Below are 12,800 nucleotides of genomic sequence, written 5' to 3'. Positions count from 1 at the left end.
CAATGTTGCTGATGACGGTTCTTAATGTTGCTGATGATGTTGCTATTACTGTTGCTAGGGATGTTGTTGAAGTTGATGATGGTATTGTCATTGTTCTTGTTGAGGATACTTCTGATGTCATTACTGTCGGTGTTGTTGATTGTGGAGCTATTGCTGTCGATGGTATTCCTGTTGTTGGTGGTGTTGTTGGGGTGGGGATTGAATTAAGTCCAGGATTTCTGTCTAGGAAACTTCCAGATGAAGAAACTCTCTACAGTGCAGTTGGGCATCAGCTCTACAAGGATGCAGCAAGCCATTTTCTTAGAGAGTTACATGACTTGCCTAGGTATACTCCAAAAGCAGGACCCAAGCTCAGCTCTTCCTTGCTTTGATCCTGGCTCTCCATCTACTACACATTGTCTCTCATTTAATAGCAATTATAATAATATGATATATATATATATAATATATTATAACAATCATACTACTAATAATATCATATTCAAATACAAAGAAATAACTGACTAAAATGACACCATAAACCTTTAGCCTGGCTCCCATTGAGAACTTTCCAAATGTAGAGAGATCTAACAGAGGAGATCCAAGCCCTATGGAAATGGAATGAGAGGTTGACTTCCCCAGCACCCTGTCCTTGAAGTCTCTTGAAGCTTTCACATTCTAAAATGCTCCATTCCTCTCATTTTCATTATCTGGCTCCCTTATGTCTCTGTGACAAATTCAGATAAGAATAGGATTATTTGGAAGGATTTTTAAAAACTGTCTTTCTTTGATGGGCAGAGGAGTTCTAAATATGTTTAGTAAAGAAACTTCAGGGCTGGTAGGGACACCAAATCATTGGATTGGACCTAGAACTGGTCAGTAGACAGGACAGTGATATCCTGACAGGGAAGATGGAAAACAACAGTGCTAAAAAGGAAGGTCTTTTAAGTGGCCAGATGCTGAATTCAGTAGAGATCAAACCAAGTCATCATACACACATATTGCCAGCTCAGAAAAGGGAGAAGTATTGATTTATTTGCCAGATTATTGGGGTGCCCTTCCAATGGCCCTTAAATCTTGCTGGATTTGGGTTAAAAGGAAAGAACTTCAGTTGATTTCTGGCATTCAACTTTGAGACTGTAGTGAGCAGAGAGTGGCCCGAGAGTCCCATGAGATAATTAGATACATGGGAATTTATTTGAAAACAAAATCTATACTTGGAAAGGAAGTGCTGAATCATTGGGACCTATTATCATAGAAGATCAGAGCTGAGAGGAAATCTAGAACATTAAACTTTTAGAACTGTAAGGGACTTTCATCTAATTCAATCATTATATCGATGAAGAAGCTGAAACTTAGGGGAGATCAATGACTAAGTTAAATATATCATTAGTACCAGAGGTGTTTCAAACTCAGACTTGTTGACTTGTAAGTTCAGCATAATAGCATTTTATAGATTTGTTTTACTTGGTATGTTTTCCTTTCCAATCTTACTCAAAGCATTTGTTGATCTATTGACATTGGTCTCTTGGCTATTACTTGAAAGAATTTCTGTGTCTTGGCCCTGAGGCCCTATCTGAACTCAGGAAGATGAGTACTTTATCCACTGTACCACCTAACTGACCTACACATATAAATAGATTTAATTTTTTGTGCATCTGTACACATATGGGCACAAGTCATACATATATATATAGTGTGTATAGATACATATGCATTTCCATATAAATGTGTATATTCCAGGAAGTCCCAGTGCCTATATGACATGTATAAATATACAATACAAACACAAAACATATGTGCACACACCTATGTACAGCTGCATATATGTGCATACATGCAACCATTAGAATTTACTAGTTTAAAAACCCCACTTCATACACATTAATAGACTTAACTTATTTCCATTCTGCCCAACTGTTCTTTTTTTCTTTTTTTTTAGGTTTTTGCAAGGCAAATGGGGTTAAGTGGCTTGCCCAAGGCCACACAGCTAGGTAATTATTCAGTATCTGAGTCTGGATCCAACTGTTTTTATTATAAATATTTCTCTACAATAATACAGGTTTGCTTTATTTTCACTTTGCTGATTCCTCATTAGTGCTGTCTTGTGCTTCCCACTTTAGAGTCATGAACCTCACTCAACCTGTATTAAGATATCTTAAATCTGTATTAAAAAAAAGACAAACAAAAACCCCACAATATTCAACCACCTTACTTTTTAAATACTCACCTAAACTATTTCATTTCTTTCTCTTACTGGTATCTGTCTCCTACAATTTCTCCTTTGCACAACCAATATTCCTTTCATGAAAATACAATTTTCAAAATTCTCCCAGGGTTCTCCATTGCCCAGGGGCAGGCATCTACAATCTCTCAATCTCTCCAATCTTCTCCTTAGACTTCAAACATTTCAGAACTTCTTTATTCTATGAAAATTGTGTCTTTCCTGTTAGACTTTCAAATCAAACAACTGTCTACACTTGCCACTTCTACATTTAATCATCACCCACTCATATCTTTGTGAAAACTATTTTCTGCTCTCATATCTTCAAATGAATCTCTTCAAAGTCATAAATGAGCCATTCATCACTATTTAGAATTGAGTACTATTGCATCTTCATCTTCTGGGGCTTCTCTGGAGCATTTGACCTCTGATCACCCCTCCATTTTTGTTACCCTCTTCTACCTTGACTTCTGAGGCCTTGTCCTCTCAGGTTCTCTTGCCTTTCTCTCATCCCTCCTCTTCTGTCTCATGTTGACTTTTATTATTAATCTTTCCACAGCTTAAATGTGTGTATACTCCAAAACTCATCTCTTGTAGCCTCAATCTCTTTCTGGATACTTTCTCCTACTGCCAGGGTTTCAATAATTACTTTTCCTTTCTATATAGATGTCTCTGACATATGGATCTAGATTTTAATTGAATAGACAATCCACTCCAATAAATATTTATTAAACCCCTATCTTATGCCTGTCATTGTGATAAGTACTGAGGATACAATTAACAAAGAGATAGACTGTTCTTTTTCTCAAGAAGCCTCCAATCTAATGAGGAGAGAAAAGAGATACAAGGAGGCCAGAGGCAGGAGGGAGACCAAGGGACTTCTTGTTCCATGGATATAAAATTAGACAAGGGTGCAGATGTGCCAATTCCTGTCTTTTATAAAGGTAAGAATTGGGTGGAGTTTGGTACTCTACTCTCTAACCTTCCAATCAGAGGGGAGAGGAAACTGAGGGGTGAGAGAGTGATGAGTTTAACTTAGAAGGGGTGTCGTGGTCCACTGGAGAAGAAACCAGAAAGAATAGCTATAGCATATAGGATAATGAATACACAAATTCCTTAGCCTAATTTTGAGGATTTCCCAGATTTGAGATGGTGATGTGGGTAAAGTCAACTGGGAAATTTTGGATCAGAATAGAGGAAATTAAAATAATTTTGCCAGATATGTTCAAAAGTAGTCTTTTTAGATTAACCTTTAAATATTTTAGGATGATGTTTTATATTTTACAAAATACAAGTGATCAAAGAATGAAGGTAAATAAATAAATGAATAATTCTTTTGACAGAATGGTTAGCAATTGATTGCAAATTTAAAGGGGAATAATATCATCAATATCATATATTTTTCATGAAACCACTTTTTGTATAATATAGAAGAGATGGGTCAAACAGCCTAAGGACCACATATGTCTCGCATCACTACAAAGTTGGGCCCAAATCAGATTAAATTGTAATTAGAAAATACTTAACAAAATAAATAAAAAATAATAAAACACATATAATATTATATTGTAAATAGTGAAAAGAGTTTTGTGGTTTACCTGGATTCTTATAATTATTACAAAAGAATGAAAGAAAAACCTGCTAGAGGGAGAGAAAATTGTATATTTTTATTCACAAATCCTACAGAATACGGGTACCTCACCTGGCGTGAGGCACAAGGTAGCATTCGAACGTCAGGTAATTTATGGTCTTCAGAAACTCTTTCCTCTCTCTCTTGGATTTTCATAGACTCTCAGAATTTGAGTTACAATCTAAGAGGTCTACCCATCCCATGACATGACCCTAATGTGATCCCCCCCCCACATCATGGTATGCTGATGAACCCCAATGGTCACGGGGGGGGGGGGTGTGGGTTAATATTCAATTACCTAATTATGCAAACTCAATTACAGTAGGTTAATATCTCTAGGTCACTCTTGATGGGCTGAGAACTGGTCTTGGGTTTGCCATCTCTGAAATGGGATTAAAAGAACTCTCCCAGTTTTTTGATTGGCTGGGCCATTCCCCCTTTGTAATGGATTCCCTAAGGGCTCCCCCTCTGCACCCTGTGAAGACCAACACCCTACATTCCTCATATTATATCTAATTAATTAAATATTAAAAATTAATTAATTATATATGGTTTCCCCCCATTTCTGTTTAAATTCCATGCTACTGATATAGAAAAGGGATTTCAAGGGGAAAAGTTTGAGAAACTAAGGTATTTTGGAATTTCTGCATTGGAAGGAATCTCAAAAATATTTAGCTATTTAGTAGCTGTATGATCCTGGGCAGCTCACTTAACCCCATTTGCCTTAGTCCTTCATCTGTAAAAGGAGCTTGAGAAGGAAGTAGTAAACCATTCCAATATCCTTGCCAAAAAACCTCAAATGGGGTCATGAAGAGTCAGATATGACTAAAAAGTGATTAAACAACATATCCAAATAAGAAATCCTTTGGACAATACCCCATTTTAAGTATCCAGCTTCTACTTATTAACATGTAATGATCATGGTTCCCAGTGCGTCCCCTCAATTGGCCATCTAGCTTTCACTTGAAGAAGTTCAAGAATGATAGGGAAGTCATATGGTCTGTGCCCCAAGTAAAAAGTAATACCATCATGACTTCATGAGTCTTTCTGTTGTCTTTACTTAACCTTCAGTGAGAAGTCCCTGTTCCTTCTAAGTCATGTTGCTCTAAATGAGAAAAAACAACCCCATAGTGCAATGTCTGGAACATAATAGACAATTAATAATCTGATTACAGAAGACTAATATAATCTTTTAAGATGAATTTCACTGAAACCAAAGTAAGAGCTATTATATCTGTTGAGATTATTTTGATGAGGTCAAATGTATGTGTCATGTGTGTATCTGTTTATACATATATGTATATATTTATATCTATGTTTATAATTAATTAATCAGATTGTTTCCTCCCCCCAATACCAAATCTAGTTGTACATAACTTCTCTCATCATGTGATAGGTTGGGCTTATTTGAAAAGGAGATTTGTAGCAAAACAAAATATGATTGAAAAATATCAGTTCTTAGTCCACTGAACATCGTATTTGAATACAGATCTTTATTAAGAAAATGATAAGTGCATATATATCCATCAAAGACATGAATTTGTTGAAAAACATGTTTTTTCTTTTTCAAAAGGAGTTACATTTTTAAAAAAGAAGCATGATGTATATACTATACAGCTGCCTTCTCGAGGAAATTCTTTCACATTATATGGGAGATTTGCTTTTTTAAAAAATACAAAATACAGTATTTATCACATTTCAACAACACTACAATAACAACACAACAATACTGTTATCATTGATCAGGGACTGAACTTTTACAAAAATGATTTCCAGGGCCAAAAGTTCCTTCTGGGCCCTTGAAGGCAAAAGTGGGTCGGTCTTGTCTAGAACCTAAAAGTTTCTGATAAGAAAAATAAATAAAGCCAGATTTTGGGAAGAAGCATTTCTCAGGGGGTGTTTTTCCTGTCCAACATTTGTATATGAAGAATTTCAAAGGGAGCAAGGTCCAAAGCCCCCAAAGTAGTGATGATACTGACTCCTGATCGATTAGAGAAATCAATTTATACAAAAAGGACTTGAATAGAGGCCTTGTAGGAGTAATAGCATGCAGAAAACATGCAAGAAACCAGTTAGTTTCACTTCCAAGGTATGCCCTCAGATTCAAATGTCACCATCTCCTATAACAGGAACATCACAATTATTTAAAAAAAAAAAAGACAAAAAATCAAGAAGAATTTGGAATTGAAGCTGTGAAAGCATATTGTTGGCCAAAGTCACAGCTCCAGATGTGACTCACTCTCCTGGTTCACATTCCCTCCCTGCTGGAGAGTGTGTGTGGTTTTTTCCACAATAGATAAGGGTGACATTTACTGAAAATATGCTTCTTCTTTTGTCTACATGCTTTTGATCCTCCTCTGTTTTCAGATGCTGTCAGTGGCTTTGTAGGTCCCTACCCCAAAATGATTCCTTTCTCTAAATTCATCTTTGGTCAGGTTTTAGAGCTGAACTCCCTTCTACTCCATCTCAGCATCCCAATAGGTATACCTCTCAATTGGTCCACCTAAAGCTGGGATACTCAAACCACAATGAAATGTAATTCAAATTAAAGTACAAGATACTGGAGCCCAGTCATTTTTTCTTAACAGAAATAAAGTGGGTTACAACATTACTTTCCTCATTCAACATTTCTGATGCAAAGGATGTGAGGGGGAGCTGGGACTTCAATAGAAAAGATTCTGTATCAAGACAAATGCTCTTTTATTATTCCATGGGGTTGAATGGCCTCATGGTCTACAAAACACATATCTCTAAAATCAAGGAGCACTTAGTGAATATTCATTTGCAAATGGACTGCTTCAATGAATGCCTATCTGGGTCAACTTGGGGGTGGGGAAATTTGGTTCTTACACAATAGCATTTTTCTTCCTGTCTCTATTTCCACCCTCTAGGTGACAAAGATGTGAAACATTTCCTAGAAAACTGTAGTTAACTGAAATTCCAAAAAGCAAAAACAAAAATGTAGCTTTCTTCTCTTTTATATGATCTAGGGACTTTGGAGCCTGCATGCAGAGCCATTGATCCAAGATTCCAAATATCTAAGAAACCAGGATGGAAGACCTAAAACTTTTAGAACCCCAGATTCATATTTAAAAAAAACAAAAAAAAAATATATTTCCAACAAAATTTTGCTTTATATATAACTGAGCAGCTAAGTTAGGGAAATGACAAATTAATTTTAAGTAGGGACCCGATAAGGCAAGTCTTGAAATTAATTGTAGTCTCCATCTTTTTAAAACAAAAAAGATTGGGGAATGATTCTGGTTGTCTAAATTAGAATAAAGAAATTATTTCAGCTGACTGATTCAACTTCTTCCACTGTTCAGATCCAATTTAAAAAAAAATTATGTCTTAGTTCTACAATATAATGTTTAATGTTTAACAGATGCTATTGATAATCCCTTAGATTATTAAATCCAAAAAAAATTAAAATCCAATTTTCCTTTCACAATGTAGGCACATAATTTATTGCTTGATCTATCAATTGTTCTTCAGTTTTTCTTGATAATTTCATAGATTATTAAAGGATTCAAACTGAGGCAAGGGAAATAACTATGGGTCTACCATAGAGTAGGCACTTTGCTGAATCAATGAATGAGACATTTTAATCCCTTAGCTCAAGGGGGGAAAAAAAAGACCCATAATTTTCTGGAACTAAAAAGACCCCTAAAAGACAGGGTTGGATAAGGCTGAGGCAACAGGGGATCAGTCTGAAAGTATGAATGGTAGATGCCTCCTGCCTGACCTATTTCAAGACTAGACCAAATAACTCCTTTCCAAAAAGAATTAGACAGGGGGTAATACTGCAAAATAAGTCAGTCAAGTCTCCTTTGAAGCACAGAGAGGAGCTTTGATTTCTAGATTAGTGCAAGTGTGGAACCAAGTCATGTTCTTTTTTAGGAGATATTTTCATGTTCTACAGACTTATTTTATTTTTAAATTCTGCTATTCACAACACAGGAGAAGTCTTTCCAGGACATTTTGATTTCTAACTTTTCTAATCTTAGCTTCAACAGAGTGAAGCTCTCCCCACAATTTCCAAAATGTTTGCCCAGCCTGCAACAGAATGAGTGTCCAGAAAGACAGCTCAATGGAGCAAGGGAACATTGTTGATCCTTTGATCCTTGAGGAGATGAAACAACCCCAAAGCAAAAGGCTACACCCCCCCACACACACACACACACCATCACCCACACACACCCATACACATTAACAAATTGGCAGTGGGATCAAGAGACATCACCATACATATATTCAACACAGCTTTTGCATTCTAACAGAGCATACAAAATTTTACACTGGACATAGTTGGACATCAATGCTACACAAAACACAGTATTTGACATTTTGACAATATTCCACACAAGACACATAGGAAACAAACACCATTGGCAGTATACTTTCGGGAGATAACATATTTACACTTATTTTCCAATGCTTGCTTTAAATCAAAAGTTTAGTCTTGAGAGATTTCTTTTCCTGTGCCATGGACAGAGACAGTCTCAGATATACATGGTGATGGATGGAGAAAAAAAAATGAAAATGAGGAGAAAATGATGGGATGCAGGTGACAACATGGATGGTGTAGCCCTGCTCTGCCCTCACATTTTTGACAATGGCCAATAATGGGCCAATATTTTAAGCATTTAAGATCCTCCTAGATGATTTCCTCTTGTTCTAAAAAGATGTTTTTCTGTTCTCACATGAAGAGAGGCAACATATTGATTAAAAAAAAAAATCAGGTCATCCACCCAATATTGGGCCTACAATGGAAGCTGTTTTTCTGAGTCCATATTCCTAAATATGACCATATCCTTCATGTCCATGTCATACTCTTTAGTTAAAAATCTTGGCACATATTGAAGCTCATGTCCTGCCATTTATTTATACATAAAACCCAGTAACTCTTTGGTGCGCCCCAAATACTGAGTGCAAGATAAACTAGGGCTCACAAAGGAAAAATGATAACATAAGTAAAAATAAAGAACTTAATCTAATGAGTTCATATCTGTCACCAGTGACATTCAATAGAACAAACTTAATAAAAAATAAACACCATATATCTTGCTACATGATAATACAGTGAAAGCAAGCCGGGATTTGTGCAAAACAGAGCCTTTGAAATGCATTAGCCTTCCCTAGAGCTGCCTGGTGACAGCCATGAGCATTCCTTCCCTAAAACTTGTTATCTGCTTCCTGGTCCTATAGTTAGAAATCCTTCAGGCTTCAGTCTTACAAAGCGTGCCTTTTACATCTTGAACCTCCTGTTAATGAAGAACAGAGTGAAATACCATTAAGGCAAAGTCCGACTAAAGGCTTAGTCATCATTGGACCCTATTCAAAGACAGGTGGTCAATTCTCAAAGATCAATAAAGGTTCAAACATCAATGTCTGCTTGGAATGCCCTTGATGTTGATGTTTCAAGAATTACTTCAAAATCTCATGTGATGTTCTTCCTTTCGGAAAAGACCCTGGAAACAAAGGGTCCCACATCACTATGACTGAATAGTGAAGGCAGTTCAGAGTTAGTACAGTGGTCAGTATGAAAGATGAAGAGGAAGGTGGAATAAACAGAAAAGACTAAAAACATGGACAAATTGACAAGAAAACAGGACAAATTTTGATCAAACAGAATAAAACAGAAATTGGTCTTTGGCAATAACCTCATTTTAAAGAATCAGTGCAGTATGAATGAAGGACAAAAGCATTCATTAACCTGAGATTATGAGCAGGATATATGGGAAATCATACTTACACAAACAAGTTCTCAGAAGGGGCAGAATTGGCCAGATGATGAGAAAGCTGTTCACAGACTTCAGAGCACATGTGCTGATTGACACATGACTCACTCTTTGGGTTTCCCAAGGACATGGGTTTGTTTAGCTCCCTTGCATCCAAGATGACCATAACATACCACATGAACAGGCTTTTTGCTATGCAAAGACCATGACCTTTAATTGCTACCCAACCAGGCTATCTAGAAGCTAGCAATCCTGTATTGAAATGTAACTCTATCCTGCTAAACATCTAGTTCCCTTTAGCTATCACATCTATGTCATTTTCATTTAACACGGCAGTGAAGATACTGATGAGGCAAGGCATGAATAAAATAGCTTCAGGAAAGGAGTCCCAGAAAACCTCCTTTAATTTAAATATGATCCTTAACACATGTAATGCCATTATTCTGTATCTTGTTGCCTTAAGTTAGATTTAAAGGGAACATAGCTCTTGAGAAAGAGTTCAGTAGATTATGCTAAAGAGTTAAAATTCAAAAAGGCAGTGAAAATATTTGGGTTTGCACCAGTTACTTCTCCACTGTCTCAAGTAAATTAGGATCAATACTGCTGATGAATATTTTTACAAAAGCCACTTAACAAGATAAAGTGCTGTAGAGATGGGTAGCAATTAGGAAAGGCAAATGGCCACACTAATTAAATTCAAACTATTTTACTTCCCTCTTTGACCTTGGCATGTTTCCCAAGCATATCAATGGAACCCAACTGGCACTTTCTTAGAAAAGCAAAGGGAAAAGAATGCTAAGGTCAGAAATCCAAAGAAAACTCCATGGTGGCAGAACCAAGGAGTTCTTTTCCCAGTTGCAATGTGGAAAACATAATTTTCCATCATCACACAGTAAGCTTGGTTAACATGTTTCACCCCCGACCTGTTGGTTCCAAGAAGCTAAATTGTTTTCCGTCATGCTCTGGGGCCTGAGCCAACTTCATCCTTTATACTCAAGCAGCTAAGCATTGTTTCTTCACTTTGATGGATTAATGAAAACCATTTTGTCATGAGCAAAGGTTTGATTATGAAGCAACAGCTTCCAGTATATCACATGGTCAACTTAGCCACCTCTTTTCCTGAGCAGAGTTCCCAAAGGTTCTCCAAGGAATGTGACCATTTTGCCTGATATTTCACCACTAGTTGGATCAGCAAACAGTCAGATGTCTTTAGTGTTTGGGAGGAGAATGAGGAGCATAGACCCAGCTCTTTGCCATCCACTCTCAATCAATACAGCTCTTCCCAAGGAAGATTTTCTTCCTCTACACCCAAAAGTTTATTAAACTGCTATCATCAGACCTTTGCTCCCATCAATTGTGCAACAGCAGTCTGCTCAGATCAAATGGTGGGTAACTGAGAAACAAATGTTCTTTTGTGGCATTTTAGCTGGGATCTCCAGACGCTTTTTTTTTCTAATGAGAAAAATGAACAATTTAAATTTGTTGAAAAATACAACAGAGGCATTCAAAGTGCTGAGAGCAGCTTAACAGCACTTTGATCATCATGAATTTGGCATTCCTTTACATCAGGGTATGATTTGTCTCATCTTTCCTTCCTCTTTCTATCCCATATCCCCAAACTCTATCCATCTCTTTTTTCTGGAATTTATTAAAATAATAAACTGAATGGGGAGGGGAGAAGACAAAAGAAAAGAATGGAAGAAAAGAATCAAGGAGGCATTCCTTCATTCTAAAATCTCCAAGGTTCAAGAAGGTCTGTTATAAGGCAACAGATACCCTTTGCGCCTGTGCATTTACTTCACCTGAATAGAAGGCTGGACTACTTGAACCATGAATCCATTGATTTCTATTTCATTGACAGAAGCATCTTCATTCAGTTCTTGAAAAGAATGGAGACCAGGGCAAAGAGTAGACCTATCATCCCAAGGAAATCTTACAAAGGGCATATGTGCATATGACAATGGAGTTTCTTGACCCAAAGTGTGGCTCTTTTCTGCCACAGGGAAGAGGTTCCCATTGCCCCCTCTTTCAATGACAAAGATGATATTTGAAAGGTAATATACACAACAGATTACACAGAGAACACAGTCTCAGTAGTCAGCAGATTAATAGGTAGATTATCCCCAGGACACTTTGAAAGAGGTATTCCTCTGAGAAGCACCTGCTTCTCAACAAGTGGCAAGCACATCTAACATAAACCTTCAACATCATCAACCCAATCCCTGAGGTAACACAGAAAAGGCTGAGCTTCATGCTGGGAGGCTTGGGCATGGATGATCATTAGGCACAATGGTTGAAAAGACAGCTATCAATCAATAGTGTGTCATCAGTGCAACTGGAACCCAGGAGCAGGAGGAAAAAGCACCATTATTAACTGCAACCAAGATGGAGTGAGTCCTGCCCCAAGCACTGGGGTCAAGTTGCTTTTGCCCAGTGCTTGGCATCTTCCCTTAAAATCTTAGCTGAAGAAAACAAGAGAGCACCTTTTCTAATACCTATTCTCATTTTGCTTTTGTTTTGTTTTGTTTTTTTTGGTTGTTTGTTTTAGTTTGTCCTCATGGCTGTTGCTCTGATGCTCCAAACATGTCATCTTTTGTGTGTGTGAGAGCTGGGGCTCCATAGCTCCCCCCTCCCCCAAGTCAGCAGGCATGCAAAGCAAACTTGAATGGGTGCTTGGTTGGCCTCCTTAACTGCACCAATTTGGGAGTGGAAGATTGCAGAGTCTGTTAGAGGGCTATGGATAATGAACTTCAGAGATTCAAGTTTGACATGGAGTCAACTTTCAGTCAATTTTAGGGGCAAAAAAGAGTCTGGGGAAAGCCGGCTGGGTCTTACAGATCACGACCCCCATTTCTGAAAGACAACTAACTTCTTCATAAGTTAACTGGGCCAAGAAAGGCCTCAAACAGAGCACACATACCATCAGGGCTCTCAGAGTTGCTCAGTCACTGGAAGACAGATACAAGGTCAACCGACAGTGCCAGTCCGGCTGTTTCTTTCTTTACCAGAGCAGCCTTGTGTGGGAGGTTAGAGCAAGCTTACAAATCGCCGAGGACAAATAGCAGAGCATATTGTAGGGGGAAGGGGGTCCATCTCTCCAGGGCTGGAATGGGAAACTAGTTTTTCTTTTTTTGAGCAGCCTTTCTTTTCTTCTCTCTCTTCTTTTTTCCTATCTTTTCTTTTTTCCCCACTCTTGCTTGTCTGCGCCCCCTTAGATAAAACCAGT

The 12,800-nt window shown here is 37.5% G+C and overlaps 1 protein-coding gene across 4 annotated transcripts in view; it reads right to left on the bottom strand.

Moving 5' to 3' along the window:
* The window catches only part of CXCL12 (C-X-C motif chemokine ligand 12), a 62,952-nt gene that overhangs the window by 35,690 nt on the left and 14,462 nt on the right, over positions 1-12,800 (bottom strand). Inside the window, exon 4 of one of the 4 annotated variants that reach the window (XM_074232659.1) lies at positions 5,983-9,097. The exons of 1 other annotated variant lie outside the window; for it this stretch is intronic. In XM_074232659.1, coding sequence (XP_074088760.1) covers positions 9,082-9,097 — 16 coding nt within the window. In that variant the 3' untranslated portion in view covers positions 5,983-9,081. 2 more of the 4 variants (XM_074232657.1, XM_074232656.1) reach the window with 2 other exon arrangements.

This window comes from Macrotis lagotis, chromosome 4 (assembly GCF_037893015.1).
Source record: "Macrotis lagotis isolate mMagLag1 chromosome 4, bilby.v1.9.chrom.fasta, whole genome shotgun sequence".
NCBI classification, from domain to species: Eukaryota; Metazoa; Chordata; class Mammalia; order Peramelemorphia; family Peramelidae; genus Macrotis; species Macrotis lagotis.
The sequence above is the reverse complement of the archived record's forward strand: the minus strand, read 5'-3'. Positions and strand labels throughout refer to the sequence as shown.